At 52.7% G+C, this 27,815-nt stretch overlaps 3 protein-coding genes and 1 non-coding gene across 7 annotated transcripts; 2 read left to right on the forward strand and 2 right to left on the reverse strand.

The window, feature by feature from the left end:
- Window positions 1–4,702: 4,702 nt before the first annotated feature.
- Borcs8 (BLOC-1 related complex subunit 8) lies at window positions 4,703–12,458 on the reverse strand. 2 transcript variants are annotated; one of them, XM_055618773.1, is made up of 6 exons: window positions 12,235–12,458; window positions 10,210–10,322; window positions 9,664–9,728; window positions 7,249–7,359; window positions 6,498–6,574; window positions 4,703–4,902 (listed from the first exon to the last, which is right to left on the reverse strand). In XM_055618773.1, the coding sequence occupies exons 1-5, from the start codon at window positions 12,269–12,271 to the stop codon at window positions 6,541–6,543; spliced, it is 360 nt and encodes a 119-aa protein (XP_055474748.1). In that variant the 5' UTR covers window positions 12,272–12,458; the 3' UTR covers window positions 4,703–4,902; window positions 6,498–6,540. The 2 variants fall into 2 exon arrangements, with proteins under 2 accessions (XP_055474748.1, XP_055474747.1); XM_055618772.1 differs by having other exon boundaries at window positions 4,703–6,317; window positions 12,235–12,457.
- Rfxank (regulatory factor X associated ankyrin containing protein) lies at window positions 12,381–19,666 on the forward strand. Of its 3 annotated transcripts, XM_055618767.1 has the most exons (10): window positions 12,558–12,574; window positions 12,921–13,060; window positions 13,859–14,053; window positions 16,862–16,942; window positions 17,453–17,518; window positions 17,688–17,788; window positions 17,948–18,073; window positions 18,478–18,544; window positions 18,801–18,881; window positions 19,257–19,666. In XM_055618767.1, the coding sequence occupies exons 3-10, from the start codon at window positions 13,867–13,869 to the stop codon at window positions 19,328–19,330; spliced, it is 783 nt and encodes a 260-aa protein (XP_055474742.1). In that variant the 5' UTR covers window positions 12,558–12,574; window positions 12,921–13,060; window positions 13,859–13,866; the 3' UTR covers window positions 19,331–19,666. The 3 variants fall into 3 exon arrangements, with proteins under 3 accessions (XP_055474745.1, XP_055474742.1, XP_055474743.1); XM_055618770.1 differs by lacking the exon at window positions 12,921–13,060 and having other exon boundaries at window positions 12,381–12,574; XM_055618768.1 differs by lacking the exon at window positions 12,558–12,574 and having other exon boundaries at window positions 12,833–13,060; window positions 19,467–19,666.
- Window positions 19,667–19,967: 301 nt separating this feature from the next.
- On the reverse strand, window positions 19,968–21,260 carry Nr2c2ap (nuclear receptor 2C2 associated protein). The gene is given in 5 exon segments (XM_055618771.1): window positions 19,968–20,143; window positions 20,146–20,337; window positions 20,408–20,513; window positions 20,720–20,810; window positions 21,040–21,260. Coding segments are annotated over 5 exon segments (462 nt in total). The 5' UTR covers window positions 21,078–21,260; the 3' UTR covers window positions 19,968–20,108.
- A 6,263-nt stretch (window positions 21,261–27,523) lies between these two features.
- LOC129685387 (small nucleolar RNA SNORA17) lies at window positions 27,524–27,652 on the forward strand. The gene has a single exon (XR_008721478.1). It is a non-coding gene; the product is annotated as a small nucleolar RNA SNORA17 (small nucleolar RNA).
- The last annotated feature ends 163 nt before the right edge of the window (window positions 27,653–27,815 follow it).

Below are 27,815 nucleotides of genomic sequence, written 5' to 3' on the forward strand. Positions count from 1 at the left end.
AAAACAAACAGAGCCGCGGGCAGCGACACACACCTTTAATCCCAGCCCTCAGAGAGGCAGAGGCCAGCCTTGCGTACAGAACAAGATCCAGGACATCCAAAGAAACTGTGTCTGGAAGAAAACCATCACCACCACCATCAAAAATCAAAAGAAAGAGAAAGATAAAAAAGAAAACAAAACGGGGTCGGGGAATGAAATGGTTCAGGGGTTAAGCATGCTGACCGGAGTTCAATCTCCATCCCCGATATGCAAAAGATGGAAGGAGAGAACCCACGCCTTCTGCACACTGTGGCACACGTGCCACCCGCCCCCACAAAAGCAAAAAAAAAAAAAAAAAAAAAAAAAAAAAAGCCGGGGCGGTGGTGGAGTAAGCCTTTAATCCCAGAGGCAGGCGGATCTCTGAGTTCCTGGCCAGCCTGGTCTGCAGAGTGAGTTCCAAGACAGCCAAGGCTACACCGAGAAACTGTCTCGAAAAACACACACACACTACTACTAATAATAATAATACAGGGCAAAGCTGCATGGAAACAGCCAGGTTTCCCCTTGAGGATTCAGTGCTCCTGGACCTCACTGTGACCCTGCCCTTACTTTGCACCACTGTTAGCCTGGACCATACACCTTAACCGGGGTAAAATACAGTTCCCAGCTAGTCTGATGACAGCCTGTTGGCGGCAGCATGCTAAGTTTCTGGCCAGTCTGAGACACACAAAAAGTTCAAGGGTACCCTGGGCAGTTTTGAGACTGCCTCTAAATAAATAAATACAGTGGGCCTGGTGGCTCACATCTGTAACCCCAGGTACTCAGCAGACGTGAGGACAGTGAGTCTAAGGTCAGCCTGGGGAGCTTAGGACAACCCTGCCTCTAAATAAATATACAAATAAAAGGTGTGAGACTGCAGTAGAGTGCTTGCTTAGCGAGCAAAAAGCTACATTCACGCTCCAACCCTGAAAGGAAAAAAAAAAAAAAAAAAAAAAAAAAGCAATGGAATCTTGGGGTAAGGAGGCTGAGGCAAGGGGATTGCTTCTAGTTCCAGGGCAGCCTCAGCTACTGACCCTGCCCAATAAAGAAATAAAAGAATTCCCTTGAGCCCTGATCCTGCTGGCAAAACGGACCAAGTCAGCCTTTAATGCTGGCTCATGGCCTCAGAAAACTGGAACCATTACATGGGGATCTGGGCCTCCTATGTGGGCTCTCTCCTTCCACTGGACCTCCTGAGCCTGTGACCCTACTGCCCTCCTCTGGTCTTCTCCCATCATACCTGTCTCAGCTCACCTCTGGCTTTGCAAAGTCATTGTGTGGGGTCTTGTAGGACTCCTCTCCACCCTCAGCCTGGAGTCTCAGCCTCATCCTGCACCAGCCCAGGCCCAGAGGAGGACCCAAAGGGAGAGCACTTGAGGTGAGCATCAAAGGGAAAAGGGTCAGAGGTCAGGGATAAAGACCCCAGTATGATAAAAGTGGACTCTTCAGGTCTCCCTCCAGTCTTGCTGAGCCAGGGGGAACAATGGGAGGTGAGACCAGAACTGGGGAGAAGGGCAACACACCGCAAGGATGGGGACGTGAGCCTCAGAAAGTGGGGAGTTTGCAGTGGGCTTTCCAATCTGAGTAGTTTGCTCCTGGGTAAAGGACTTTGGGGTGTGGGGCAGGAGTCCAGCTGACTGGGTGGGCCCCTGATGTGTTCCCCATGTGTATAATTGGAACCTTGTACTCTCCGAACAACTCCCTGCCCCCAACAGTATTTCAGTCTTGTAACCCAAGCTCAGGGCAATCCTTTTGCCTGAGCATTTGGATTTCAGCAGCCAACCACTGCCACAGGAAACTTCGGACTCAAATGGAAGGTTCCTGCTGTGCTATGAGGTGGGTGCCCCGCCCTCATCCAGTCGCTCACTCCACACGCACAGGTGTCTCCAGGACACACGGAGGTTCAGGCCAAGCCTGGGGGCTTCTGCCTGGCCTCCACAATGAATAACGAGGCATTGGCAGATGAAGGAGCCTGGGGAGGCCAGGCCCCCAGGGCCCGCTGTTTACCTGGCCACCTCCCCCTGGCTCTGATGCAACCTGAAGGCTCTGGTTACGTGAGAGCAGCACCTGCAGCAGGGCCCCTGTGCTGGGGGGGGGGGGAAGGAAGGACACAGACACCTACCTTTACTCACTCATGAAAAGCCCCACCCACCAGAGGCCCATCTGCTGCCCTGGACCCTCCTGATCCCATCACTTACCGTATTCATTATGGGGGGAGGGGGACAGTAAGTCACCAGCTCTGGCTTTTCAGGTGAGGGGTGGGGTGGGGTGGGGGTGGGCTATGTGGGGATCTGAAAGCCAAGGCTCTTTGTTTATTGGGCCTTTGTTCTCGCTGTCTTTTTGGACAGTCTCAAACTACTTACGTAATAATGACAACCCTGAGCCTGGTGTGATGACAACACCTTTAATCACTCACTCAGGAGGCAGAGGCAGGTGCATCTCTGAGCTTCAGGCCAGGGCTACACAGTGGAAACCCTTTCTCAGAAACAAAACAGTAAAAGGACTACCCTGAACTGATCCTCTTGCCTCTGCCTCCCATGCACTGGGAAATCAGGCCTGTGCCAGCTTGCCTGGCTGTTTGAGACAGGGTCCCACTCTGCAATCTGGCTGACTTCAAACTAGCAGCAGTGCTGTGGTGACAGGCAGGAGCCACCATACCCAGCAGGGAAGTTCTGAAGGTTTTCCATGGCCCACCTATACTAGGGTTAGAAAACAACCCTGCTTTGCAGGGCTTGCTGTGTGATCTCTGGCTGGCCATTCTCTGCTAGGGGGAAAAGTAGAGACAAAAGCCATAGGTGCTGGGAGAACCAATCTGGTGCCCTTCACACTCTCTCTGAGACCCCCCCTTTCCAGCACTGAGGGTATATACATCAGACTCCATATTCACCACTGTGCCTTGTGGCCAGGCCCAGTGTGCTGGCACCAAAGACTGTTGCCATTAGGTCTCTTCAAGACCCAGAGACAGTCTGTGCAGAGGAGTGGACAGAGCCACAACTGGGGCACACAGAGGTCTCTTCCTGGGGAGGAAGGGTTTCCAGGAGGTTAGCAGAGAAAGCAGGAAAAGAAAGTTGAACTTGAGTTAGGGAGGGGAGTAGACAGAAAGCCAGAGGGGCTGGGGAGCAGGCTCGGAGCACATCCTCAGCTCCCACAATGGGCAGTTCACAACCAACCCCAGCTCAGGGGATCCAGCGCCCTATTCTGACCTCTGCCACCTGCACTCCCACACAGAACAAAAAATAAAGCAAATCTTTATTTATACTTTAGAGTTGTAATATTTTAAAAAGCTGGCAAGACGGCCTGGTGCTGCTGGCTGTAACCTCAGAGAGAGGCAGCTGAAGCAGAGGGTAAGCTCATGCCAGCCTGGGTTACATAGCCAGAACTTGTCTAAAAGAAAATAAATCCAAGGTCTGTGAGATGTCTCAGTGGGTAAGGCTGCTAGCTGCCATGATGACCTGATAGCCCTGGATTTGATCCCTGGTGGAAGGACTCCCCAGCTCGCTCCCTGACCGCCCCTACACATTCTACACGTGCCATTCAAGTGTGCCCCACTCCCGGTAAATATTCTAAAAAGTCTAAGCACAGGCTGCTATGGGCTCCCTTTCGGCGCGACACAGATCTGGGGAGCTGATGCTTCCTTTGGGGTCAGACCCCTTCCAGATTATCCCTCATCAGTGAATGCCAGGCTCCTTCTTGGATGCCCCATGGCACAAGAAGGTCACTGACCGTCTCCACGTGGTGGGGAGAGGCTGTGAGATTTGGCTGGCGGCAGTGTGGGGACAAATTTAAGGCCTTTAAGGTCTTGCTGACTCAGGCTCTGGGAGGCTCAGTTGCTCTCAGAGGACCAGGAGCCTCTGCCTGGTTTGTATAAGTAGGCAGCACTGTGTACCCGGACCAATGCTCTGCTCTTGTGGGGGGAATTCAAATGAAATGCAAAGTAACCATGGCCTTCTGAGGCCTGAACAGGTGCTGGGGTGGGGGACAGACTATTCGGAAACCTCTGAAAAGTGCCAGTCGCCAGCTGGGGGCACCGAGGCTGCGGTGTTACCGCGCCCTGGCAGGGCCTTGGGCACCCTAGGCCTGCCCCCACTGCTCCGAGCAGCCGCTGCTTCAGCAGCTGAGTCCTGGGGTGCTTTTCACAGGTACTATTTCTGTATGTGTGTACATATGCAGGTGGATCTGTGTGCTGCCGGGGCAACATGCTTTAGCCACACGCCTGCTTGCTTCTGTGGGTCTGCTGAGCAGACTCAGGTCTTCACTCGAGACAAGCTTGCTCACTGGGCTGTCTCTCCAGCTGTCTCACACAGCTGGGAGTGGCAGACCTTCTGTGCCTAGGCTTGGCTGGGGTCTTAAGCAGAGCTTTGATCTGGCTCTCCTGAAGTCAACTGTCCAACGACTTTGGCAACATTTTTTTGGTTGTTGGAGTTTGTGAGATGTGTGTTACGCTGGGGATGGAACCCAGGGCCCAGTGCAGGCCCCACCCCACCACAACCCAGGAGATGGGAGTCAGTGGCCAAGCCAGGGTCTTAGGCCCTGCCCTGGATGGAGTGGGAGAGGACTACCCAGGGACTCCTATGTTTTCACCTCAGCTTCAGAGGCGGCCAGCACCTTGCCCTGTACCACACAGGTCAGGCAGGGGAGGTCTTCAGACATGATCCCTGGTGGAAGCCATGTGAACCCAGCATGGAAGAGGACACTGGACACTAAGTGTATTTGCACCAGGATTGTCATGGGGTGCTCTTGGACCCTAGTTCATAACCAAGGGGGACAATTATGGCTGAGCCCCAAGGCAGCAGGCACTGGCCATCTTGCTAGGTCTTCAGTTCTTGCCGCATTCTCAATGTGGTGTCCAAGGAGCCGCTTCTGGCAGGACTGGGAGACGGGGAGCTATGGTCAGAAGGCCAGCATGTGAATCCAGGCACCTGCAGGCTGGAGCTGGGGCTGGCTGTGCTGAGGGTCTTGGGACTAGACAGTCAAAGAGGAGCTGACCCCATGAAGGTTACTCCGAGAGTAGCTCTGGGGACAGAGGGACGCAATCCCAGGCAGGTAAACAAGTCTGCAGATGAGACTGAGCTGAGGAGCCCAGGGTACCACAGGGTGAGCAGCGCAGGAGACAGCCACAGACAGAGGGTACTCTTGAGCATGTCCGGCTGTGGGCTGGGCTGGGAGCAGGAATGCACGAAATGCGAGTTTTGGTGTCTTTGTAAACTCAGTTATGTTATGTAAATATGTTTTTGTTTTAATCCAAGTGTGAGGTTTTAGTTAGGCTTTAGTACGTCCACGGCTCATAACTGTCTCCTGTTGGGGAATGGCCTTTGACAGCTGGTAAACGCCTGCCTCTTCAGGCATGTAAACGGGTGTGGTCCAGGACCCTGAGAATATAAATGTGGGGCACAGAAAGAGGCAGTGCGGTGGTGGTGGTGGGTGGCGGTTTGGAGAGACCAAAGACAGGGAAGAGAGATGCTTTGGGGCGCAGGGCTCGGAGACTGCTTTCTGCGTTTGCTGCTGCTGAAGAACCCATAGACCCTAGACAGCCAGGAGAGGTAAAGGCCTTTGTGCCCCTCTTCCCACTAACCTTCGCTCCTACTTAGGGTAGGGAGAAGCTTTAAGGAACCCCAAATAAAAGAGCTTAAAAATGAACACTGCAAATGCACCTACGGTTGATAGGGTCACAGTGCACAAACCTGCGAGCCCTTCTAGCTTTGGGTCCTCCCAGATTCCCCATGGGACTCCCCAGGAAAGAATGGCTCATCTCTTGTGGGGGTGACAAGCAATGAAACCTGGCAAGCTGAGGGCCTCAGTAAATGCCCACTGACTGGTGGCCCGTAAGTGCCTGCTACCCAAGGAGCTTGAGGGGTGCTCACTGTACAGGTCAGGAAGCACCCCCTGCTGCCCCAGGCTCCGGGGCTGGGAGCCAGTCTCCATCCAAGCCCGAGGCCTCTGCAGCAGAAGATGCTCAGCACCAGCGGGTCCCATGGATGAGGCCCTCTGCTTGAGGGGGTGAGAAGACCCACCCAGTCCCCAGGCCATAGCAACAGGCAAAGGCCAGAGGAAGCACCTAGCTGTGTGCAGCCTGGAGCAGCGGCAGGGGCTAGTCAGTTTACAGTACTGTGAGGTGGTAGGATTTTGAGTGTTTCTCTCGCACACTGATGCAGCTCTCACGATGCACACCCAGCCCTTACTGGCCTCAGCTGAATGAGCCATGTTTAACATGAGGAAAATGTTGAAGACCAGAGAAGTGAGGGTACAGTCTCAAGGCCACACAGCAGCTGAATGGTTGGGCATAGTAGGCAGGCCTCCGCCTAAGGGAAGAAGAGATACCAGAGGCCTGAACAACAGAGATTCAGAGTGGGACCCTCCAAGCTAACCCCCTGAGAAACCATTCCAGAAGAGCAGCCAGGAAACCAACAGTTAGACAGCAGGTCCCTGCAGGGACACAAAGAAATGGGTTAGTTTAGCAGAGTGATAGCCTCTGTACTGACCTGGGTGGGAAGGCTGGTGGCCCCAAGTCTTCCAGGATCAGGGTCAGGCCAAGGAAGGAGGGGTCGGTTTCTCCTGGCTGCAAAACAGGCAGAACTCATGAGACTGATGCCTAGGTGAGCTGCTTAGCAGAGCTGGCTAGATATTGGAGTCACACCCTGGACCCCAAGCCCCTTGAGTCTACTGTAAGGGTGGAAGGTCAGACTGCCTAGGCAGATGAACTGCAACCCAGATTTGGGAGGGCTGAGGACGAAGGGGTCTTCAGCACTTGGTCCTGCTGGTCCTCTCCTTCCAGCTACAAGCCAGAGTCAGGGAGGCCCATATCAAAGGCTGGCGGAAGCTCTTGCAGGTCAGGTATGTGTTTATTGAGTTAAAGCCAACACAAAAGAGGCTGAGATAGCAGGTACTTTTCACTGCACTGGGCCTCTGCTGAGGAAACCATGGAGGTGCAGGGTAGAGAGGCCCAGCTCCCCAACCACATCACTCCTCTTGCTCCTTCTATGGGTCCGGAGAGCCAGCCTCAGGACCCTTGCTCTGGTGACATCCTGGGGATACCAGGAGGCTACTCTTTGTCACCCACACTTCCTCTGATCTGCATCTCCCAGTCACTGTCCCCATGAGCCTGGCACCACTGTGTTCCTCACACCAGCTGAGTTACAGAATATAGGTGCCACAGATGCCACAGACCACCAGGATAGCTCATTGGTTAGGGTAGTGACAGGGGCTGGGGTGAGGGCAGGTGGCCGGGGCTACCTGTGGCCCTGGGCACTGGTGTTCATGTGGTCCCGGATACTGATGGCTTGTTTGAGCAGGCCTTCCACGCTGCGGAAGTACACGCTGCTGTCCACCAGGCTCTTCACAGCGCTGAAACAGAAGGGAGCAAGGATCAAGCTCAGGGCAGCCAGCTATGGCCATCACAGCAGCCTGGATCACTCAGGGCAGGGCTGCAGAGGTGGCCTCATCCTCTCAGCACTGTGTACCTACTAATGATCAAAAAGAGGTTTTATGTCTGTAAAGAAAACAATCTGTTCATCCTGCTCAGGGGGCCACCCCTCAGACCGCTGACTGCTGGTGGGCACAGCTTTTCGAGGACGGAGCTGCTCGTGTCTTGTGTTTAAAAGGGGGCTGGCCATGTAATTTTGCTTTTATGATGAAATCAGGCATGCACGTATTTGCCTGCCTTCCCAGGACTGGAAGGCAGAGGCAGAAGGATCCCCTGAATTTGGAGCCCGCCTGGGCTACAGAGTGAGACCCTATCTCAAAATTACACAAATCCCTTAAAAACATTATGTCTGGAGGGCTGCATCTGCAGAGGTGCCCTGTGGGCAGAGGCCAGCCTGCAGGCGTCAGTTCTCCTCTTCCACAGTGGGGTTAGCAGGCTCAGTGCAGGCCCCTTCACCCGCTGAGCCAGCCCACTGGCCCAACAGCCTGCCCCATAAGCAGCAGAGGTGACCTGTGTTAAGGGGTTTATAACTCTATGTACAGAAAACCCCAGAGAACTGTGCAAAGAGGGAATCAAGTCCTCATCTGTGACAGGCTCAGGACTGTGCACATCAAAAGCAACTGGCTGCTTGAATCTGCACTTTAGTGAGACTTAAGTGTGTTAAGAGGCAGAGAGATGCCCAGACCAGATGGCAGGGCTAGCCACAGGGATAGTGGCTCAAAAGAAGAACTGACCTGCTGCCTAGGTCTAAGAGTGGACACTGAAGGCGTGGTGGCGCACTCCTTTAATCCCAGAGCTTAGTGCTTGGGAGGCAGAGGCAGGTGGGTCTCTTAGTTCAAGGACAGCCTGATTTACAGAGTGTGTTCTATTTCTAGGATAGCCAGGGCTACATAATGAGACCTTGTTTCAAAAAAAAAAAAAATTGTGCAGAGAGAAAGATGGAGTCCTATAGGCTCCACAGGCTTACGCTTTTGGACAGAGCCCAGTGGGCACAGCACAAGGACTTAAGAGGCCACAGTCACTGAGCCAAACACACGCTCCCAGGACCCGACGAAGAAGGACCTCAATGAAGAGAACAGGAGGGGCCAAAGATATGGTCAGTGGCTAAAGACCCTTGCCACCTCCTGACTTGAGCTTAGTGCCTGGGATCCACAAAGCTGAAGGAGAGAACAGAGTCCTGTGAGTTGTCATCTGACCTGCACACAAGCGCCATGCACGTGTGTTTACATGCAGTCACACACTCTCACACACTCACACATATACCAACACCCTCACACACAGTCATACAAAAAAACCAGTCTCTCACAAACACACTTACACATACTTGAACACAGGCACTCACACATTCTCACACTCACCTAACATACACTCACACACACTTACAAAGCTACACTCAAACTAAATGTTGAATAATGTTGAATAAAATCTCATGTGAGAGCAAAGCTCATGTGCAGAACGGTCTCAGCAACTTGAGAGTCTGAGGCAGGAGAACTGCATAAGTCTGGGTGTTTGAGATGGCTCAGTCGTTAAGAGCACTGTCCACTCTTCCAAAGGACCCGGGTTTAATTCCCAGCACCCACTCACAACTGTCTGTAACACCAATTCCAAAGGATTTGACATCTTCACACTAGTGCACATAAAATTAAGTAAATTATCTTAAAAAAAAAAAAAAAAAAAAAAAGCAAAGCCTGGGTATTCAAGGTCAGCCTGGGGCATACACACTCAGAAACAGCAAGGGCAGGCAGAGGCGGTAGCAAGCTCAGCAGCCAGCGGCTCTGCACCAGAGGGCACAGCACCGGGTGGCAGGCAACTCCACTCTCCTTAGCAGGGGTCCAGCCTACAGCTCTGTGCTGCTACCCAGCTGGGTTTTTGTGTCCGTGTGGTTTATGTGTGAGTGTGTGTTCCTGGGTGTTTGCACGGGTGTGTGCACCTGTGAGTGCACGCGTCAACTGCTCGCCACCTTATCAGCTGAGCCCTAGCCCCTAATTGGAGAGAAGAGCCTCTTACTGGCTCCATCTCCCCAGAGCAAGAATTACAGGTGCACATCAACTGCCAAAATGGATGCTTCCGGTGGAATTTGCACAGCAAGCACCTTATCCAGTGAGCCATCCAGCACCCGCACTGCGCCAGAGGAGGCCAACAGAGGTGCCATGGCAGTGCCACCATGGGGCGGGACGGGGAATGCCTGCCACCCTGCCCTGTGAAGACGTGGCCGGGCACCTCACCTGCAGGCATACTCCACGGTGTATATGGCGCCCTGGCTCTGCTCCTCCCACCGCTGCATATCGGCCTGCAGGGTTGGGGGTAGGAAGGAAGGTTCTGTTGAAGCCAGTGACCCGACAGACCTCCGCAGTCCCCATTCCCTGAGTTCACGGAGTGCCTCCCTCCTCCTGGCCCGAGCTCACTGCCCTCCCCTAGATGTCTTGGTTGGGGCTCCCCAACCAAGGCGTGTGTAGACCACAGAGCCTCCCTCCTTACAGCCCTCTCTCCCCCTGGGGCTCTGTGTGACTGGAAGGCTTAAGACAGTTCTTAAGGCTATTCCTTCTGCCTGGCACACCCTTCTCTGGGCTCTTCCCTCACCTTGCTGGTCACCAACAGAGACCATGCCACCCAAGGGTTGTCCTCACAATGTCCAACCTGATTCAGCTGCCACGGGCCACCTCACCAGGGTCTCTGCTTTGGTTTCAGCCCCTCCACATGTAGCACCCCGCTCCTGCTCAGGGGCTGTGAGTGGACCCGGGGGAGATAGCTGGCAGGCTGGCAGAACTCACCTTGTGCTGGGCCAGCTCTGGCAGCGAGCGGCGCACATGCTCCTGTAGCCGGTACAGTGCCACTGATGGCTCGTTGGCCAGCACATAGACGCTCTCAGTGAACTTGTCTGTGACTGGGTTTGACATGGTGGGGTGGAAATAAGGAACAAGTATTAGGCCCTTGTATTTATTTTGAATTGTGTGCACTTACATGCAGGTTAAGTGCAGATCCAGTGGAAGCCTAAAGAGCTGGAGTTAAGGTGGTTGTGACCTGCATGATGTGAATGCTGGGAACCAAACTCCAGTCATTTGTAGGACCACTAAGGGCTCTTAACCACTGAGACATCTCTCTAGCCTCTTTTTAAAAATACATTTTTAAGGATAGGGTCTCAGGTAGCCCAGGCTCTTTGTAACCAAGGATGACTTTAAACATCAATCCTTCACCTTCTGAGCACTGGGAATGCAGATGTGTGACACCACGCCTAGTTTTTGTGGAGCTGGACATGTAACCCAGAGTTTCATGCATGCTAGGCAAGCACTCTGCCAGCTGAGCCTCAGTCAGTCCTGACTGTTCAATCTTTGAGTGCCAGGGCGCACCCCCGTAATTGTCATCCATAGGCCCTGGGACAGCAAGAGGCGGTAACATCAGGGCCTAACTCAAGGGGACATCAGCACACACTGAACTCACAGCCTTTTCTCCCCAAACTCACTTTCAGGGGACACTGATGGACATTACTACTGCCACTGAGAACCCTTGGCTCCTCTGTAACATTATACTAGAGACCAGGAGGGAACATGGTACTAGAATCCAGCAGCTCTGTCTTCTCTGTAACTCACTGTGTAGACAGTCGCACTGGCTATTCCTTCTGCCTGGCACACCCTTCCCTGGGCTCTTCTCTCACCTTGCCTGTCACCAACAGAGACCATGCTGTCTCCTTCACAAGCCACCCAAGGGTCGTCCTCTGCCTGCCAAGCGCTGAGAAGAGAAGCATGTACTAACATGCCCAGTTGACCAGAAGATGAGCACAGAACCCAAAGGGGCCTGAACTCCACACCCTGGTGTGGTCTCTACTCTGCGATGGGAATGGTGTGGAAGGCCACATCCAACCCTGAGCTATACAAGCCCTGTCATATCAGTGGGCCTGCTGAGACTGCCCCCTACAGAATCATCCAAATTCCTGTTAAGCCCACCAGCTTCCTCTTCCCCAGAACTCATGTTTTTCCCACAAGTCAACTGCACATAAACCATCACCCCAGGGTAGAATTCGACTAAGGGCCTTCCCAGTCAGTCAAGTCTCCATTCTTCCGCTCCCCCACCGTCGCCCCTATAAAAGATCCTATTGCTTGTAACTGCACATTGTCCCGCCTCCTCCTGCCCATACCAGACCAGCTTTAACAACGGTCTCAGACCGCAGATGGTGCCAACTCCCAAGGCACAAATGACATAGGCCCCGCCTTTTTTTTAATCACTCAGGGATCCCACCAACCAAAAAAAATAACCCACTAATCCGGTCTTTATTTTGCAATGTTGGGGATCAAACCCACAGCCTTAAACATGCTCACAACTGAGCTACAGCCCCAGCTCTTCTCTTTGAGACTGAATCTCACTATGTAGACCAAACTGGCCTTCAATCTGCGATCCCGCTTCTTGTCTCTTGAGTGGAGAGGATTAGAGCATTATGCCACCAAACCCGCACGTTCGTTTACGTGTTCACTCGCTAAAAAACAAATTACAGTGAGTATGGAATTCCAGCTCTTGGGAATCAGATGATTTAGAGGCCAGCCTGGTCTACATAGCGAGTTCCAAGACAGCTGGGGCTACATACTGAGACCTTATCCCAGACGCACAGAAAGAGTGAGCACCTTTCTCTGCCCGGATTAACACTACACGGCTGCCACATCACCTCTCGCCGGGCGACACGAGCCTCCCTTTTCCGCCGAGCCCGGCGGGCCGGAAAGTCTAAGGCGGCTCACTCTGTCGACTACCTCCCCGCACTGCACTCTCCAGGCCCCGCACCCTCCAATGCTCCCGGGGTCCCGCAACACCTTTCTTTCCCTTCAGTTGCATCTCAGGTTCTTCCATAGCGAAGGCAGTCAGGAGAGTCCAAAAACCGGAACCGGAAGTCTGCAGGCTGGGACGTCTAACTAAACGTTCCGGGTTGAAACAGGCCGCTGCAAGCCTCCGTTTCTGATGTTCGGTGTCCTGTCTCCTCTTACGCGCCAGCTTCTATCCGGACATGGAGAGGAAAGAGGCAATCCAGGCGTGCGTGTGGAGGACAGTTTCCTGACGGTACAGGATACCTTCAAGTACTCCTTGCTACACATGCTGACAGTCCTCAGGAACCAAGGCAGAGAAATTGTTTAAAAAGAGGTGCCTTTAAATTCGGTAAGGCCCGCCCATGTCTCCGCCCCCGTCTGTAGACTGCTCCGCCCTCCATCATAAGTAGATCCGATTGGGGAAGGCAGCGGTAGGGGTGCGCGAGTTAGGGGAGCACATGCGCACTGAGATCCTCAGCCGGTCTAAGGCTCCTTTAGCCTTTACTAGAGATGGCATGCGCATGCGCTGCTGTATTTATTGGCCTCAGCGGAAGCCATGCCCCGCCTCTGGTCTTAAAAGGCTAGATGTTGCTTCGATTTTTTTGGCACTTTGGCAAGGATGCGCAGGCGCAGTGGAGGAGTTCAGTCGGACTAGCCGTCGCGTATTATTAAGTTGCTGCACTGTGTCCCAGCAGAGGAAGCTGGAGTGCTGAGCGTCGGTCACCAACCTGCTCCTCACTAGATCCACTGGACCAGAAAAGTTTGTGAATAGAGCCTTCCGAGTTTTGGGAGAGCCAGGCTGGGAGTGCAGGGGGACAGAGGAGGCTGGAGGGAGGTGAGTGGACCTCCGAGTCTCATCTTTTGTTGAGTCCTAAGTCATTTGGGGGCACCCCGACCTAAATAACGGCAGAGGAGCAGTGATAAGTTCAGTGTTAGTATCTGTGTGACCTCTCTGAGGCCTCACACCTTCACCTTATTAAGGAGGAAGAGGCTCAACTTACTCATAGACCAGGTTTTCACAGCTTGTCAATGGAACCCAGACCGCTATCCGAAGCTCGATTTTGTTGCCTGGTACAAGTACCTTGGATTCTGGTGTTAATTTTTTAGCAATGTTAATTATGTAAAGCCCCAGTTTTCCCACCCTAATTTGCAAGGCTGAGGAGTATGCAGCCATGCCGTGTGAGTGTGTGTGTGTGTGTGTGTGTGTGTGTGTGTGTGTGCGCGCGCGCGCGCGCTTGCCCCCGACACGCGCATGCTTGACATAGGGTCTTTCTAACATAGCTTTGGCTGTCCTGGAATTCATTATGTATACTAGCCTGGCCTTGAACTCAAAGGGATCTGCCTGCCTCTGCCTCCCAAATGTTGAGACTAAAGGTGTGTGCCACCATGCTCGACCTAACCAAGCCCCAGCACCTGGTAAGATCTCATTTATTAATTTATTTTGGGAGATGGAACTGCTGTGGAGTTGGTGTAGAGGTCAGAGGACAACTTATTGGCGTCAGTTCTTTCCCTCCACCATGTGCGTTCCTGGAATCAAACTCGGTCATCTGGCCTGGTGACAAGTGCCTTTACCAACTGAGACATCTTGGGGGCCCAAGAGCTTTTGATAATTACTTTCATCTTTTCACTCCAGCTTCCTCCATGGAGCCCACTCAGCTTGCAGAAAATCTCATCCCAAACCAGCAGTCCCCTGCTCCCGAACTTAAGGATCCTGAGGACCCCAGAGATGAATCCCCAGATAGTTCAGACACTGTCGTCCTCAGTCTGTTCCCCTGCACCCCAGAGGCTGTGAATCCTGAGGCAGATGCCAGTGCGTCCTCACTGCAGGGTGAGAACCACTCTGGGCTTTGGTGAGGGAGCCTGGCAAGTTCCTATCAACCCTCTGTCCTTACGGCTCTTCCCCCTCCACCCTCCTAGGTTTTTATTGTAGTGTGTGTGTGTGTGTGTGTGTGTGTGTCAGGGTGATATATGTGCATGTTCCTGAGAGAGTGTGTTCACACTGGTACATGCACATTTGTGTGTATATGCATGGAGACCAGACATCAACACATTAATTCTTCAACAGCTTTACTCCCATATCTATCTGTACACACACACACACACACACACACACACACACACACACACATAAAGTTTTGCCTGGCAAAACTTTAATCCTTGTTCTCAGGAGACAGAGGCAGGTAAATCTCTGGGATTTTAAGGCTACCTTGCTTTATATAGGGAGTTCCAGGACAGCCAAGGCCACATAGAGAAACCATCTTCAAAAGGGTGGTGGTGGGTAGAGAGATAGCTGAGTTGTTTAGAGCACTTATTCTTTCAGAGGACATGGGTTCAATTCCAACCACCCAGAATTGCTTATAACAATCCTAACTGCAGTTTCAATCCAAATCCCCCCAGAAATCCAATGACTTTCTCTGCCATCTGAGGACAACACACACACACACACACACACAGTACATACATATATATGTAAGCAAAACATATACATGAAATAAACTAAATAGGACAGGACTGGAGAAATGGCTCAGAGGTTAAGAGCACTGGCTCCTCTTCCAAAGGTCCTGAGCTCAATTCCCAGCAACCAAATGGTGGCTCACGGCCATCTATAGGGTGATCTGGTGCCCTCTTCTTGCCTGCAGGCACAAATGCAGACAGAACACTGTATATATAATAAGTTTTTTAAAAAAGGAAAGAAACTAAATAAATCTGAACAAAAAAGTTTTGAAGGATTTTAAATGTTTTGAGTATTTTGCTGCATGCATGTGTTCTGTTGCATGCAGTGCCTGAGGGAGCCAGAGGAGGGCATCTGAATCCCTTGAAATAGGATGCTGCAGCTCGGACCTGGGCTCTCAACCTCTGAGAACTAGCTTGGCAACCTTTTAGATTACATCTCTCTATCAATCTGTCTGTCTATCTATCTATCTATCTATCTAATGTGTGTATGAACATACCATGCCACAGGTCACAGGTGCAGAGGACAGAAGACAATTCCAAGTATCAATTTCCTCTTTCCACCTCCTGGGTCCTAGGGAGGACTGGGTGCCCGGTCTTTGCTTCCACCTATGTTCAAGGCAGGGTCTTTGAACCTGAAGCCGAGGCTGATTCAGCTAGACGTGTTAGCTCTAAGGCTCTGCCTGTCTTTTTCCCTCCAGTGCTGGGGTTACATAGGTAAGCAGCCAGGGTCCAATTTAGTGAACTTTGGCACACTAAGCAGTTTGTGCCAACATCACTTCTGTGTAGTTTGAGAAGACAGCCATCACTGCAGGAGAAAACTTCCAGTCCCCAGGGTGCACTGTCCAGTCTTCCTAGTACCCTCTACCAGCTTCTTTCTCTTTCTGTCTGTGGCAGGGTCTCACTGTGTAGCCCCAGCTGGCCTTAAATTTGTGATTTCCCTCCTGCTTCTATTTCCCCAGGACTGGGGTGATTGGTTGTGTCCCTAAAACCTGTTTGTTCTATGGCCTTTTTACTTCTCGTTTTTATTTACTTTTTTTTTTTTTTTTTAAATCAGGGTTTTTCTATATAGCTGTGGTGCTCCTGGAACTTGCTCTGTAGACCAGGCTGGTCTCAAACTCAGAGCTCTGCCTGCCTCCACCCCCTGAGCAGTGGGATTAAAGGTGCAATCACACCGCCTGGTCTCACCATTATTTATATTCTTAAAACATTTACACGCATGGGTGTTTGCCTGCGTGCTTGTCTCTTCAGCACGTACACGCCCAGTCCCCACAAAGGCCAAAAGTGGCCATCGGATCCCCTGGAACCGGAATTGGTTTATGTTGTAAGACAACATGGGTGTGGTGAGCCAAGCCCAGGTTCTCTGGAGGAACAGCTAGTGTTCGCAGCCACAGAGCCACGTCCGCAGTTTAGTGAAGTGTAGTGCAGGTGTCCACAGAGGCCAGAGGCATCGGGTGTGCTGGGCTGAGAGGTTACAGGCAGCTGTGAGCCACCTAACACAGGTGCTGGGACCCAGACCCAGGACCAAAGGACCAGACCCAGGTCCTTTGGAAGAGTAGCGAGCACTCCTAACCAATGAAGGACCTCCAGCCTGCTGTTTCCTTTGTTTTGTTTTGTGCTGGGAGTTTAGCCCATGTGTTAAGCCAGTGCTGCTTCACTGCACTGTGCTAGGTCGAGGCTTCCACCTCCTCCTGCTGCTTCTTTGCCAGAGTTCTGTTCCGCAGTCCCAACACGCCTAGACATCACTGTGTAGCCAGACTTGTGATCTGTTGGTCCAAGCCTCCTGAGTGGGTGGGAACATGGCCTATGCTACTGAGGCCTGCTCTTTTCACCCTTTGTTTAAAAGTATTATTTTATAAGCTGGGTGGTGGTGCCTCACACCTTTAATCCCAGCACTTGGGAGACAGAGGCAGGCAGATCTCTGTGAGTTCTCGACCAGCCTGGTCAACAAAGCAGGTCGAGGACAGCCAAGGCTATATACAGAGAAACCTGTCTCAAGCCCCTCCCCCAAACATCAAAAAAAACAAACATACATTTCTTTATTTACTGCTGTTAATGTCTGTGTGTGAATGTGGGTGCGCACGTGGAGATTATAGGGTGGGCTCCTAAGCCCAGAGCCTGCAGTGTCTGTCCAGACACCCTCGGGACATGGACACCAGGGTGACAGGCCTTCCTCTCCCTGCAGGAAGCTTCTTGAAGCACTCCACGACCCTCACAAACCGGCAGCGTGGGAATGAGGTCTCAGCTCTGCCAGCCACCCTGGACTGTGAGTGGAACTCAAGTGGGTTTGGGCTAAACGATTCCCTATGAGGCTGGCCTGGCACTCCATGGCCCTGCATTTAGGAGGTGGGAGCAGGGAGGTCAGAAGTTCAAAGTCATCCCTAGCTATTTACTGAGTTGGAGGCCAACCTAGATAAAGGAAGGGAGGGAGGAAGGAAAGAAGGAAGGAAGGAAAGAAAGAAAAGACCACTAGGGATTAAGGAATGTAACTCAGTTGGTAGGGTGCTTGTGGCTCGGGATAGAGTGCTCACCCAGCATACAGATACCTTGAGTCTCAGGCCCCTCATAAACATAGTAGCATGTTCTTGTCATCCCAGCACTCAGAAGGATCAGCAGTTCCAGGTCATCCTTGGCTACGTGTAGCAAGCATGTAGCAAATTGTAGCAACATGAGATCTCAAAAGGAAAAGCCCGAAAGAGGATCAATTTTGAACAGGTAAACTGAGACCCGGAGAGGGAGTGGAGTATGAACACTGTGCTTGTCTCTGTTCCCCCAGCCCTGTCTATCCACCAGCTTGCAGCCCAAGGGGAGCTGAGCCAACTGAAGGACCATCTGCGGAAGGGTGCGTGTCCCGCGTTGCCGGCATGCACATGCCTGACTGGGAGAGGAACTTGGGAGAGTGGCTTGTGTGCAAATGTGTGTTTATGTAAGGGTCCCCTTCATGGGCCCCCTGACCCTGCCCACCCACTCATGAGTGCTGGCTCTCTTGCTCTATCCTTTCCACTTGTCAGGCGACAACCTGATCAACAAACCAGATGAGCGTGGCTTCACCCCCCTCATCTGGGCCTCAGCCTTTGGAGAAATTGAGACAGTTCGCTTCCTGCTCGACTGGGTACGTCGTTGGAGGGGTGGAGGGGTGCAGGAGCAGGCCGGGGGGTGCAGGGGCAGGCCGGGGTCTCGGCTTCTGAGGCTGCTGCCTTGAAGACGGGCTGCCCTACTTAGGGACTCTGGGATCTCGGGGGTCTCATCGCTACCCTCTCTGCTCTCCTAGGGTGCTAACCCCCACATCCTGGCCAAGGAGCGGGAGAGCGCCCTGTCCCTGGCCAGCATGGGCGGTTACACGGACATCGTGAGGCTGCTGCTTGAGCGTGACGTGGACATCAACACCTACGACTGGGTGAGGCACTGCCTCACACATCTCCTGCCACCCCAGACACAGCCTCCTGCCTTCCACTCCGGCTCCCCAACATGGGTGCAGTTCCTGCAAGGTGCCAGGCCTGCCCTGGGCTCTAGGAACATGAGACAACTGTCCTCACACCTGATCCGTGTTCCCAGTGCCTAGGAGACAGATACAGAAAGAATGACCACAGCTGTAACGGCAGGCTTACAGGCAGCTGCAAGAGCTTTGAGGCAGCTGAGAAGTCAGGGAGGGCTTCCTGGAAGAATGGGCATCTAAAGAGACTCAGAACAGAAAGAGCCAGCCGAGGTGGGAGGCAGGAAGTAGGCTGACTTGGCAGCTGGAAGGCAGGGACAGAGCACTGAGACGGCATTCATTGGTGTTCACATGATCTTATCTCATAGAACGGGGGGACCCCACTGCTCTATGCTGTGCGTGGAAACCACGTCAAGTGTGTGGAGGCTTTACTGGGTGAGTCAGTGCCCCCAGGCCCCTGTGGGACTCCGAGGGTAGACGAGGAGGTAGAGTATGAGGGTTTTTGTGTTGGATCCAGTCAGTCATGTTGAGCCCAACCCTCCATGCCCAAGAGACTGTAAACCCTGTTCTTTCGGTGGGGGTTGCTGAGGTCGGGCCCCTGCCCAGGGCTGCATGGACAAAGGGCAGACCTTTAGCTCTCATGGGGGAGGGTCACTCCAGCCCTAAGTCCCAAGCCCGTTCCTCTTCACAGCCCGAGGAGCTGACCTCACCACAGAGGCCGACTCCGGCTACACCCCAATGGATCTCGCGGTGGCCCTGGGATATCGCAAAGGTGGGCTGAGGGGCCATGGATGGGGTGGCCTCAGGGGGGCACAAAGGATGGTCCCCGGGGGTGCCCAGGCCCTTAGCACCAGGCAGACCTCCTCATCCTGGCTCTTGGGCTGCGGTAGGACACCAGACCATGTCAAGGACAGAAGCCACTCTGGGGAACACAGACACAGAGATACAAATAACCCCAGCCCAGGGTAGGTGTGGATCTTAGTCATCCCGTCCACCTGCCTCACAGCGCTGGGGGTGGAGCCCCAGCCTTCTATCTGTTTCTGTTGCTATAACAGAATACCAGAGATAGGGTGACTTATTTACAAAATATATATATATATATATATATATATATATATATAAATTTTATTTGGATTCATGGTTCTAGAGGCTGGGAGAGCTACGATTCAGAGGGTAGAGGGAGACAAGGGCCTTGCCTTGAAGCAACCGATCTCAGCATAGCGAGCCCAGCCATTGTGAGCGGCCTCCTGCATCTGTCTCCCTTCCCTCCTGCTCGCTGCCTCCATTTACACGTGCGGCTGAACAGCCTCTCCAGGCCCCTCTCCCAGCTCACGCCACCTCCTGCCTCCTCCCACAGTGCAACAGGTGATGGAGAGCCACATCCTCAAACTTTTCCAGAGCAGCCTGGGGCCTGCCGACCCCGAATGAAGACAGCCTGTCGGGAACCCAGGCACTCAGGGATGAACCAGTCAGCCCACACTGTATTGAAAGGCAGCTCCTGGACAGTGGCGGGAAGGCCTCCCCAACAGGAACCAATAAATCTGTGCAGAACTTGAAGGACTTCTAGGTGCCTCCCAGGGGGCTTCCTGGAGGAGGTGGCCGGCGAGACCTCTCACACTGCCTTCTCACCAAGCACCCGTAAGTGGTAGATGACCACTCGGCCAAAAAAGTCAGTGGTGTCTTCAAAAGTCAACTTCAGCCGGTCCACCTCCACAGTGGGGGTACAGAAGGCGTGACCTCGTGCAGTCAAGGAAATGGTGGTTTGTTTCTGACCCATCCATCCCCACTTTCCCAGTTCAGACCACCCAACGGGCCAGGTGACTGCAGACCCTTGGTGCCACTCATACCCAGCAAGAAATCAACAGCACCTTATTTATTGATTGAGAGGGGTCTCGCCCCAGCTGGCCTCAAACTCACTGTGCAGCGGAGGATGACCTTGAACCCCTGACGCTCCTGCTTTCACCTCCAGAGCACTGAAGCCCCTTGCAATAGCTCCTACTCAGGTGTAGGAGGCCAACGCCTTTATCCTCTTACTTTGGTCATGTGGCCAGGCTGGCCTGGCCGTCTAGATCCTTTCACCTTAGCCAACCAGTGCACGTCCGACCACACCCAAAGAACCAAAGCTTCCAGGGCCCTCCCACTGCAGTCCACGCAGGATATCTGAAGAGCATTGGTGTCCTCAGGGTAGAAATCTGCAATCTTGCAGAGGGCCTCCCCACCCCGCGACCCTGCAGTGGAGAAAGCGGGGTTGAGAATTCGGGGACCCTCTAACACCCACCTCTCACGGTTTCCCAGTACCTTCCAGGCGGCTGTGGCGACTGGAGAAGCCACCCTGGAACTGCACCTGCAGCTGTGTGACGTGAACGCGCTGGGGAAACTCAAGTGTCACCCACTGGGAGGGACCCTGAAAGCAGATGGGTAAACTGAGGCTCTTGGTAACTACAAGGTCAGGGCCCCATTACGTCCTGTTCATCTTTCAAGTCTCAGTGCCGCAGCCAGCGCCCGGAATGTGTGAGCACCCCGGCTTTTTAGGTCTCCCCAAAGTGCAAGGCACCCTGCACCCCTGAATCTAATTCGAAGTTGGGATGGAGGAGCATGGAAGCAGCTCACCTGGTCAGAATTCCAGCACGTCTCTTCATTCTGGTCAAAAAGGTGTTTCTTTCCAAATTGCCGGCTGTTGCGATTAAGCACAGAACTGACCCTGCAGGACAGGAAGCCGGGCTAGAGGCTTTCCGGACGGCCGTCTCAGGAGCGTCTACCCGCTAGTCCTCCGGGCCGGCCGGCCCCGCCCCCTGCAGCCAGGAACACCCGCAGGCGGGGACACCAGCACGCGGCCCCGCCCCTAGCCTGCTCCAGGCAGCAGGGCCTGACCCCACCGCTCAGCTCCCGCTTCATCCGTCCCCGCCAGGCCCACACTTCCCGAGTCTCACCTGCTCACGGTCCCGGGGCAAACCAAAGACTGCGTCATCTCCGCTCTGCGACGCCCCGCTCAGCACGGACGGCGAGTTCGACGCCCGGCGCCGCTACTCCCCACTTGATCTAGCCCCTCGGTCAGCCCTATCCGGCCAGGCGGGCGATCGGAGACCCGAGGGAGACCAAAAGCCAGCCTAGCCCCCACTGCGCGTCCGCGAACCCGGAACCGCGTGCGGGCAGCGCACGCGCAGTGCAGCACAGACCCTGCCCCGTTCGCGGCCCGGGGCGGGGCTATGCGCCTCCGTTTCGCCCCTTAAAGGGCCCTCACCCTACGGTTTCTGGTGGATCTAGAGGGATAGCGCAGATCTTGAGGCCACAAGATGTTCTCACCGCCTTCCTGTGTCGTCTGCCTCCCGGGCCTCGCTCTCCCTGGACGCAGCCTGGGAGCCCAGCATCCCACTGCCCTCCTAAGAGGCCAGAAGCGCCAACACGCTCAATTTAGCAATATCTGCCCAAAAAAAATTTAATATATTTTTTGAGACAGGGTCTCGTTGTGTTGACTTGGCTGCCTCGAACTCACTGCGCAGATAATGGTCGCCTGGAATTCCCAGAGTTCCTCCTGCCTTTGTCGCCTGGGTTCCGAGATTAAAGGCATGCACCTCCACACTCCGTGCTGGGATTATTATTATTTTTTCATTAAAACACTCTATTTAATGTATAATGAGTCTTTTGCTTAAATGTTTGTATACCATGCATGCCTGCTACCTGTCCATGCCTCTCCTGTACTTGCTTCCAGTGTGGCTGTTGGGAACTGAATGTTGGCCCTCTGCAAGAGCGGGAAATGCTCTCAACCACTCTCCATACCCAAAAAATAAATACATTTTTTTAAATTATATTTATTTGTATGTGGAAGTCAGAGCACAACGTGTAGGAGCGTCTTTTCTCCTACCTTGTGGGCCCTGGGGATTGCACAGTCAGGCTGCTTTACCCTCTGAGCCGTGTCCTCCGCTAAGGATGTCAGTGCCAGCAGGCTGCCCAGAAAGTGCGGCGCTGGGTTCCATCACCAGCACCGAGAGAAGGATAGATCAGTTAATGGAAGGCTTCCTCAAAGAGTTGGCTTGAGGTGGGTTTGTGGGATGAAGAGGGGTTTGTTCCATTGGGAACCAAAGAAAACAAGACACAGACACCCCAGACCTCATGGGTTCAGGGATGAACCACAAAGTCTATGTGATTGGAGGGGTTTTCTGGGCGAGACCATGAGGGCTGGGAAAGGTTCCCACTCAGGAACTAGGAAAGCCAGGGCACAGGCTCAGGAGACAGACTACAGATCTGAGTGAGACCTGCGGAGCCCAAGCTGCTGGTCTGGAGCAGCTTTGGGGAGACAGTGGAACCCCAGCCTCTCTGAATGAAGGCTCTTGACATAGAGCAGCCCCTGGGCTTAAATGGTCTCTGATTTTTCCTCTTTCTGTGAAGGCCAGAAGGGTTCTCTGGCGTCTCCCAAATCCATCCCCGGAAGCAAGGCTGGCAGAGTAACTGGGTCACCGTCAGGAGGGCTGCCCTGCTAGCCTGCAAATGCCAGGACTTCCTGCCAGGGTCCAGACCCAGCTTAGCTGTTCTCTGAGCCCTATGGAGGAAGCATATGTAGTCAAAAGCTTGGCTGTGTGATCTCAGGCGAACCTTTGACCTCTGAGCTCAGCTTCCTGTCTGTGAACAGTAAGCTTTTTGAGTTGACCCCCAGTAACAATTACATTTGAGACATTGGGGCTCGTAGAAACGTCTGTTTCCAGGCACAGGCTCATCAATACCCTGTCCATGGCTGTCTGTGTCACCTCTATGGCACTGAACACAAGAAATGTGGCCGTGGTGCCTGGAGAGGCTGCTCACAATCCCAGCTGCCGTCCTTCCTGCTCCTGGCCCTGGCAAGAGGCTGCCAGGCTCCTGGGACACCGCCAGCCCTACTCTCTTCCCGCCGCCTCCTCACCCCACTGGCGCCTGGGCATGAAAGAACCTGCTGTTTCCCCAGGGAATTAGTAGCTCTGGGTTCCCAGTGAGGCAACCAATGAGGTCCATTCATCCCCCTGAGTCAGGGAGCCTGAGAGCCACCTCCTTCCCACCACTTTCCAGCGCTGAGGCAGGGAGAGTGCCAGAGGGACAGGGTCCACCTACAACCCATCCCCAGGCTGGCTGTCTCCCGTTTTTTGTTGTTGTTTTGTTTTTTGTTTTTTTTCTGAGACCAGGCTGGCTTCAGACTCAGAGCTTCACCTGCCTCTGCCTCCTCAATGCTGGGAATAAAGGTGTGCACTGCTGTGCCTGGCTTTCCTTTTTATTGATGTGCTTAATTTATGAGATGGGTTGTTTTGTTTGTTTGTTTGTTTTATTTATTTTTTAGCTCAGCCTGGCCTCCAATTCACCATGTAGCCAAGAATCCTCCTCAGGTGGTTGGCAGCTTTGTGTATGAGGTCCACGTGTGACCTTGGCTCCATTCCCGGACGATTAGAGGAACACTGCTTCTGAGACCTGTCTGCTCAGGATGTGTGGCCACTAGGCCATTCATCCCTCCCTCACCTCATCTCCTGATGGCAACCTCAGGGTGCTGGCGACAAAAAGGGCCTTCCAGGCTGGAGGTGGGGACTATAAATAGCTCTTTGAGCCTTGCAGATTCCCAAGCAAGCTTCCCTCACTCCAGGCCCCAGCAACAGCAGGTCTGGGCCCCAGGCCAGTCCCTCTCTTTTTAGCCCTGGCACCAGCCCAGGAATGGGGTTGGTGAGGAGCCAGAGGGTCAGCTTGGCTCTGGGGCCTCAGCCCAGGTCTGTATAACTTCAGGCAGGGCACCCCATCGCCCCAAACCTCAGTTTCCCCAGTAAACTTCAAAATGAGCAACAAGATGGGTAGCCCTGCTTGGTATGGTGGTTTGTCTCATCCTAGCACTCAGGAGGTGGAGGCAGGAGGATCGGGGAGTCAAGCTCCTCCTCAGCTGCCGAATGAGCAGCATTGGCTGGTACTTGCTCTTAAAAAGTACAAATCAGCAAACACACACACACACACACACACACACACACACACACACACACACACTTCCTGTTTCATTCTCCTAGCAATCTATGGAGGCTACTTGTATTTTTGGTTAAGATGGGTAAACTGAGGTACAGAAGAATGAGATGGCTGGTCCAGAGTGGCACCATTATGAGTGGTAAAGACAGCAGTTTGCCCCCCTCCAATTATTAATTCAGTATATTTCTTGTGTTCGTTTGTTTGTTTGTTGAGATAGGCTTTCTCTGTGTAGGCCTGGCTGACCTGGCTGGCCTGGAACTCAGAGCTCCGCCTGCCTCTGCCTCCTGAGTGGTAGGATTAAAGGTGTCACCACTGTCTGGCCAAGACATCTTTTTTCTTTTATTATTTGTTCTCAAAATATACGTATTATATTTCGTTTGTGTGACTGTTTTGCTTGTATGTATATGTACCATGTGTGGGCTTGGTGCCCTTGGAGGCCAGAAGAAGGCATTGGATGCTATGGAACTGGAGTTACAGATGGTTGTGGGTGCCGGGAAACAAGCTGGGATCCTCTGCTGAGACACCTCCCCAGCCCAGCAAGGCAGGTCCTATACTTTATCCTAGTGCTGAGGATGGAACCCAGGCCTTTCCCATGCCAAGCACGCACTCTGCCCCTGAGCCACACCTCAGCCCCTCACTGAGGGATTCTAGGCAGTTCTATTACTGATCCAAGCTCTGAACATTTTATCTCTTTCTTAAGTTTTTGTTTTCAAGTCAGGGTTTCTCTGTGCAGCCTTGACTATCCTGGAACTCTGCAGGCCAGGCTGGCCTCACGTGCAGAGATCCATGTGCCTCTGCCTCCCAAGCGCGAGGACTAAAGGTGTGCACCACCACCTATTTTTTTCTTCTTGCTGTTGTTTGTTTGCTTGCTTGCTTGTTGGGATTGAATCTTACTTTGGCTGAGTTGAGCCTGGAAAGAGCTGTGTAACCCAGGCTGTCCTAAAATTATGACTCTCTCAGCATTTCAACATTTCAAATACAGAGTTGGGGATTTCGCCCAGAAGGCCCTGGGTTTGGTCCTCAGCTCTGGGAAAAAAAAAAAAAAAAAAAAAAAGGACAAAATAACACCTCAAACACTAGGGTGACAGTGTTGTGCGCTGTCACACCCAGTATTTTGTGGTGACAAATTTCAGAGGGTTTGTAATTTGCTCTGATGGAGGTGAGTTCACTGAGGGGGGTGAGGGGCAGAGACGGCTGGTTCACCTTGATTTGACTGTCAACTTGACAGGCTCCAGACCCAGGAAGAAAATGTTTCCCTACGGGAACAAACCTTTGGCCATGTGGGAACATCTAGATTAGTGGATTGGGTGGTAAGATCCACCCTAAATGGAGGTTGTACCTTCCATGGGCTCAGAACCTGGACAGAGAAAGACTGCTGAGGAGGAGGAGGAGGAGCAGGAGGAGGAAGAGCAGCAGCAGCCGCACGCAGCCTTTGCAGCTGCCTCATGTGCCTGCACGTGCTTCCTTGCCATCATGGCCTGCACCGTGCACTTTGAGCCACAGCAACCCCTTCTTTCCTCATGTAGGATTGTCAGATATTTTGTCCCAGCTACCAGACAAGTACAACTCAGGAGTGTGCGGTGAGGACTGAGCGCATCACAGTGCATGAAGATTGTTATTCATTGGAGGACGTGCACACATGCCACGGTGTGAATGTGCAGGTCAGAGGTCAATGTGCAGGAGTCAGTTCTCTCCTTCCACCATGGGGTACCAACTCAACTCATGCCTGCTGCCTTTACTTTAGAGCATCCTCTGCAAAATTTGCCTCTGTGTTTTATTTTATTTCATTATTTTAAAAGAACTTTTCCTCAGGGAGGCAGAGGCAGGCAGATCACTGTGAGTTCGTGTCCAGCCTGGTCTATGAAGTGAGTCCAGGACAACTAGGGGTACACAGAGAAATCCTATCTCAAAAAACCAAACCAAACCAAACAAAAAACTTTGTGTGTGTGTGAATATGTGTGAGTGTGTATGTTTGAGTGTGATTTCCATGCTCAGCCAGTCTCAAGAACAAACTAAACCACGGCTGGAGGGCTAGGACCAAGGCTCGGTGGATAGCCTACTTGCCCAGCGTACTCAAAGCCCCGGAGTTCCAGCCCAGCACCACCACACCACAGCAAGTTCTAGCCCAGGCTGAGAGATATGGGACCTGGCTTTGTGTTTTAAAGCAGGTGGCAGGTCCTGAGAAGCAGCCAGGCAGCTAAGAGCACTTGCTGATCTTGTGGAAGACTCAAGCCGGGTTGTGCCCCAGGGGACCTGGCTCCTTCTGACTTCGTAGTTATTCACACACAGACACACACACACTCCTACACCTAAATAGGAGAAAATCTTATGAACAATCACAACCAGCAAAACAATGACAAGGATGGGTGTGGTGGTATACACCGGAATCCTGTTGCTCTGGAGCAGAGACAGGAGGATCATTTGAAGTTCAAGTCTAGCCTAGGCTACATCATAGCCCGTCCATAGCAGCCAGGATAATATGTTGAGCTCTTGTCTCAAAGCAAGCAAATAACAAACAAACAAAACCCTGCAGCCAGTAGTGATCCTGCGGTGAGGCCGGCTTGAGAACTTTTACAATAGTTTAAGATCACAACCTCTTCTGCTTTTAAAATAGTTTTAAATATTTTATTTATTTATTATTTGTGCAGTATTCTGCTTGCATGTGTGCCCACAGGCTGTGCTTGCTGGGAGTTGAATTCAGGACCTTTGGATGTATAGCCAATGCTCTTAACCTCTGAGCCATCTCTCCAGCCCCCTCTTCCTCTAATGAAATTTCACACCTTGAGAGAAAGCCCACTTGCCTGCAGCAGTCACTCCCAGCCCCATTCTATTTTCTGACTCTGTTGATTGGACCATTCTGGACATTTCCTGTCTTGGGGCCATTCAAGATGCAGTCTTCTGTGCCTGTCTGTCCCTGACAGCTCGGCATCACTGTTTCCAGGTTTCTCCTTGCAGTGTTGTGTGTAGAACTTTTCACAGCTTAATAATATTCCATTCAGAATTCTAGATTTGTTCTGCTTCCTTTGGAGACACATTTTGTAGTCTAGGCTGATTGTGGACTCAGGATCCTGTGCCTTAGCCTGCTGAGCGCTGGTTCCACTGGTGTGTGCCCTGTTGTCTGGATAAAAGTACACGTGGTTGGGGTGAAGGTCAGATGTCCACATGGAGTTTCTCCCTCTATTTCTCTCCAATGTACTTGTTTACCCATTAATTTGTGTTTGAGGCTTGCTCACCATTTTTGGCTAGACTAGCTGGCCCCAAAACACAGGGCTCTGGCGCTCTGGGCCAGGCAGTGGTGGCACATATCTTTAGTCCCAGCACTCAGGAAGCAGAGGCAGACAGATCTCTGATTTCGGGGCCAGCCTGGTATACGGAGCAAGTTTCAGGATAGCCAGGGCTACACAGAGAGACGCTGTCTCAAAAACACAAAAAGCAAAAAACAACAAAAAGACTGGCCCTAGAGGCATTGTAAGAGTGGCTGCTGTGTCGCATGAGCGTCACTAGGTGGCAGGGAGGAGAGAGGCCATGTCTGAATTCAGTCTTCTGACCTGTGAACCTGAAAAAAGCAAACCTAAGAAGACCACCAGACCAGCGCCCCACAGGCATGGGGGCGGGCAGAACATGCTTGAGATGACCCCGGACACTCAGAAACACCAGGCGCCACTGAGATGAGCAAGTGAGTGATAAAGCAATGGAAGAGAAAGAGACACGGAAGGATGTGCGCACAATAAAGACGCAGAAC

This window comes from Psammomys obesus, unplaced genomic scaffold, assembly GCF_907164565.1.
Source record: "Psammomys obesus unplaced genomic scaffold, mPsaObe1.curated_primary_1811, whole genome shotgun sequence".
In the NCBI taxonomy this organism is placed as follows: Eukaryota; Metazoa; Chordata; class Mammalia; order Rodentia; family Muridae; genus Psammomys; species Psammomys obesus.

Excerpts from the sequence above, each read along its gene's own strand:
- Borcs8 (XM_055618773.1), bottom strand. The coding sequence starts at position 12,271 with ATGGAAGAACCTGAGATGCAACTGAAGGGAAAGAAAG. Across the intron at positions 10,323-12,234 it reads GCAACTGAAGGGAAAGAAAG|TCACAGACAAGTTCACTGAG; the intron begins GTGTTGCGGGAC and ends TGTCAAACCCAG. Across the intron at positions 7,360-9,663 it reads ACCGTGGAGTATGCCTGCAG|CGCTGTGAAGAGCCTGGTGG; the intron begins GTGAGGTGCCCG and ends CTTCTGTTTCAG.
- Rfxank (XM_055618770.1), top strand. The coding sequence starts at position 13,867 with ATGGAGCCCACTCAGCTTGCAGAAAATCTCATCCCAAACCAGCAGTCC. Across the intron at positions 16,943-17,452 it reads TCTGCCAGCCACCCTGGACT|CCCTGTCTATCCACCAGCTT; the intron begins GTGAGTGGAACT and ends CTGTTCCCCCAG. Across the intron at positions 17,789-17,947 it reads TTCGCTTCCTGCTCGACTGG|GGTGCTAACCCCCACATCCT; the intron begins GTACGTCGTTGG and ends CTGCTCTCCTAG.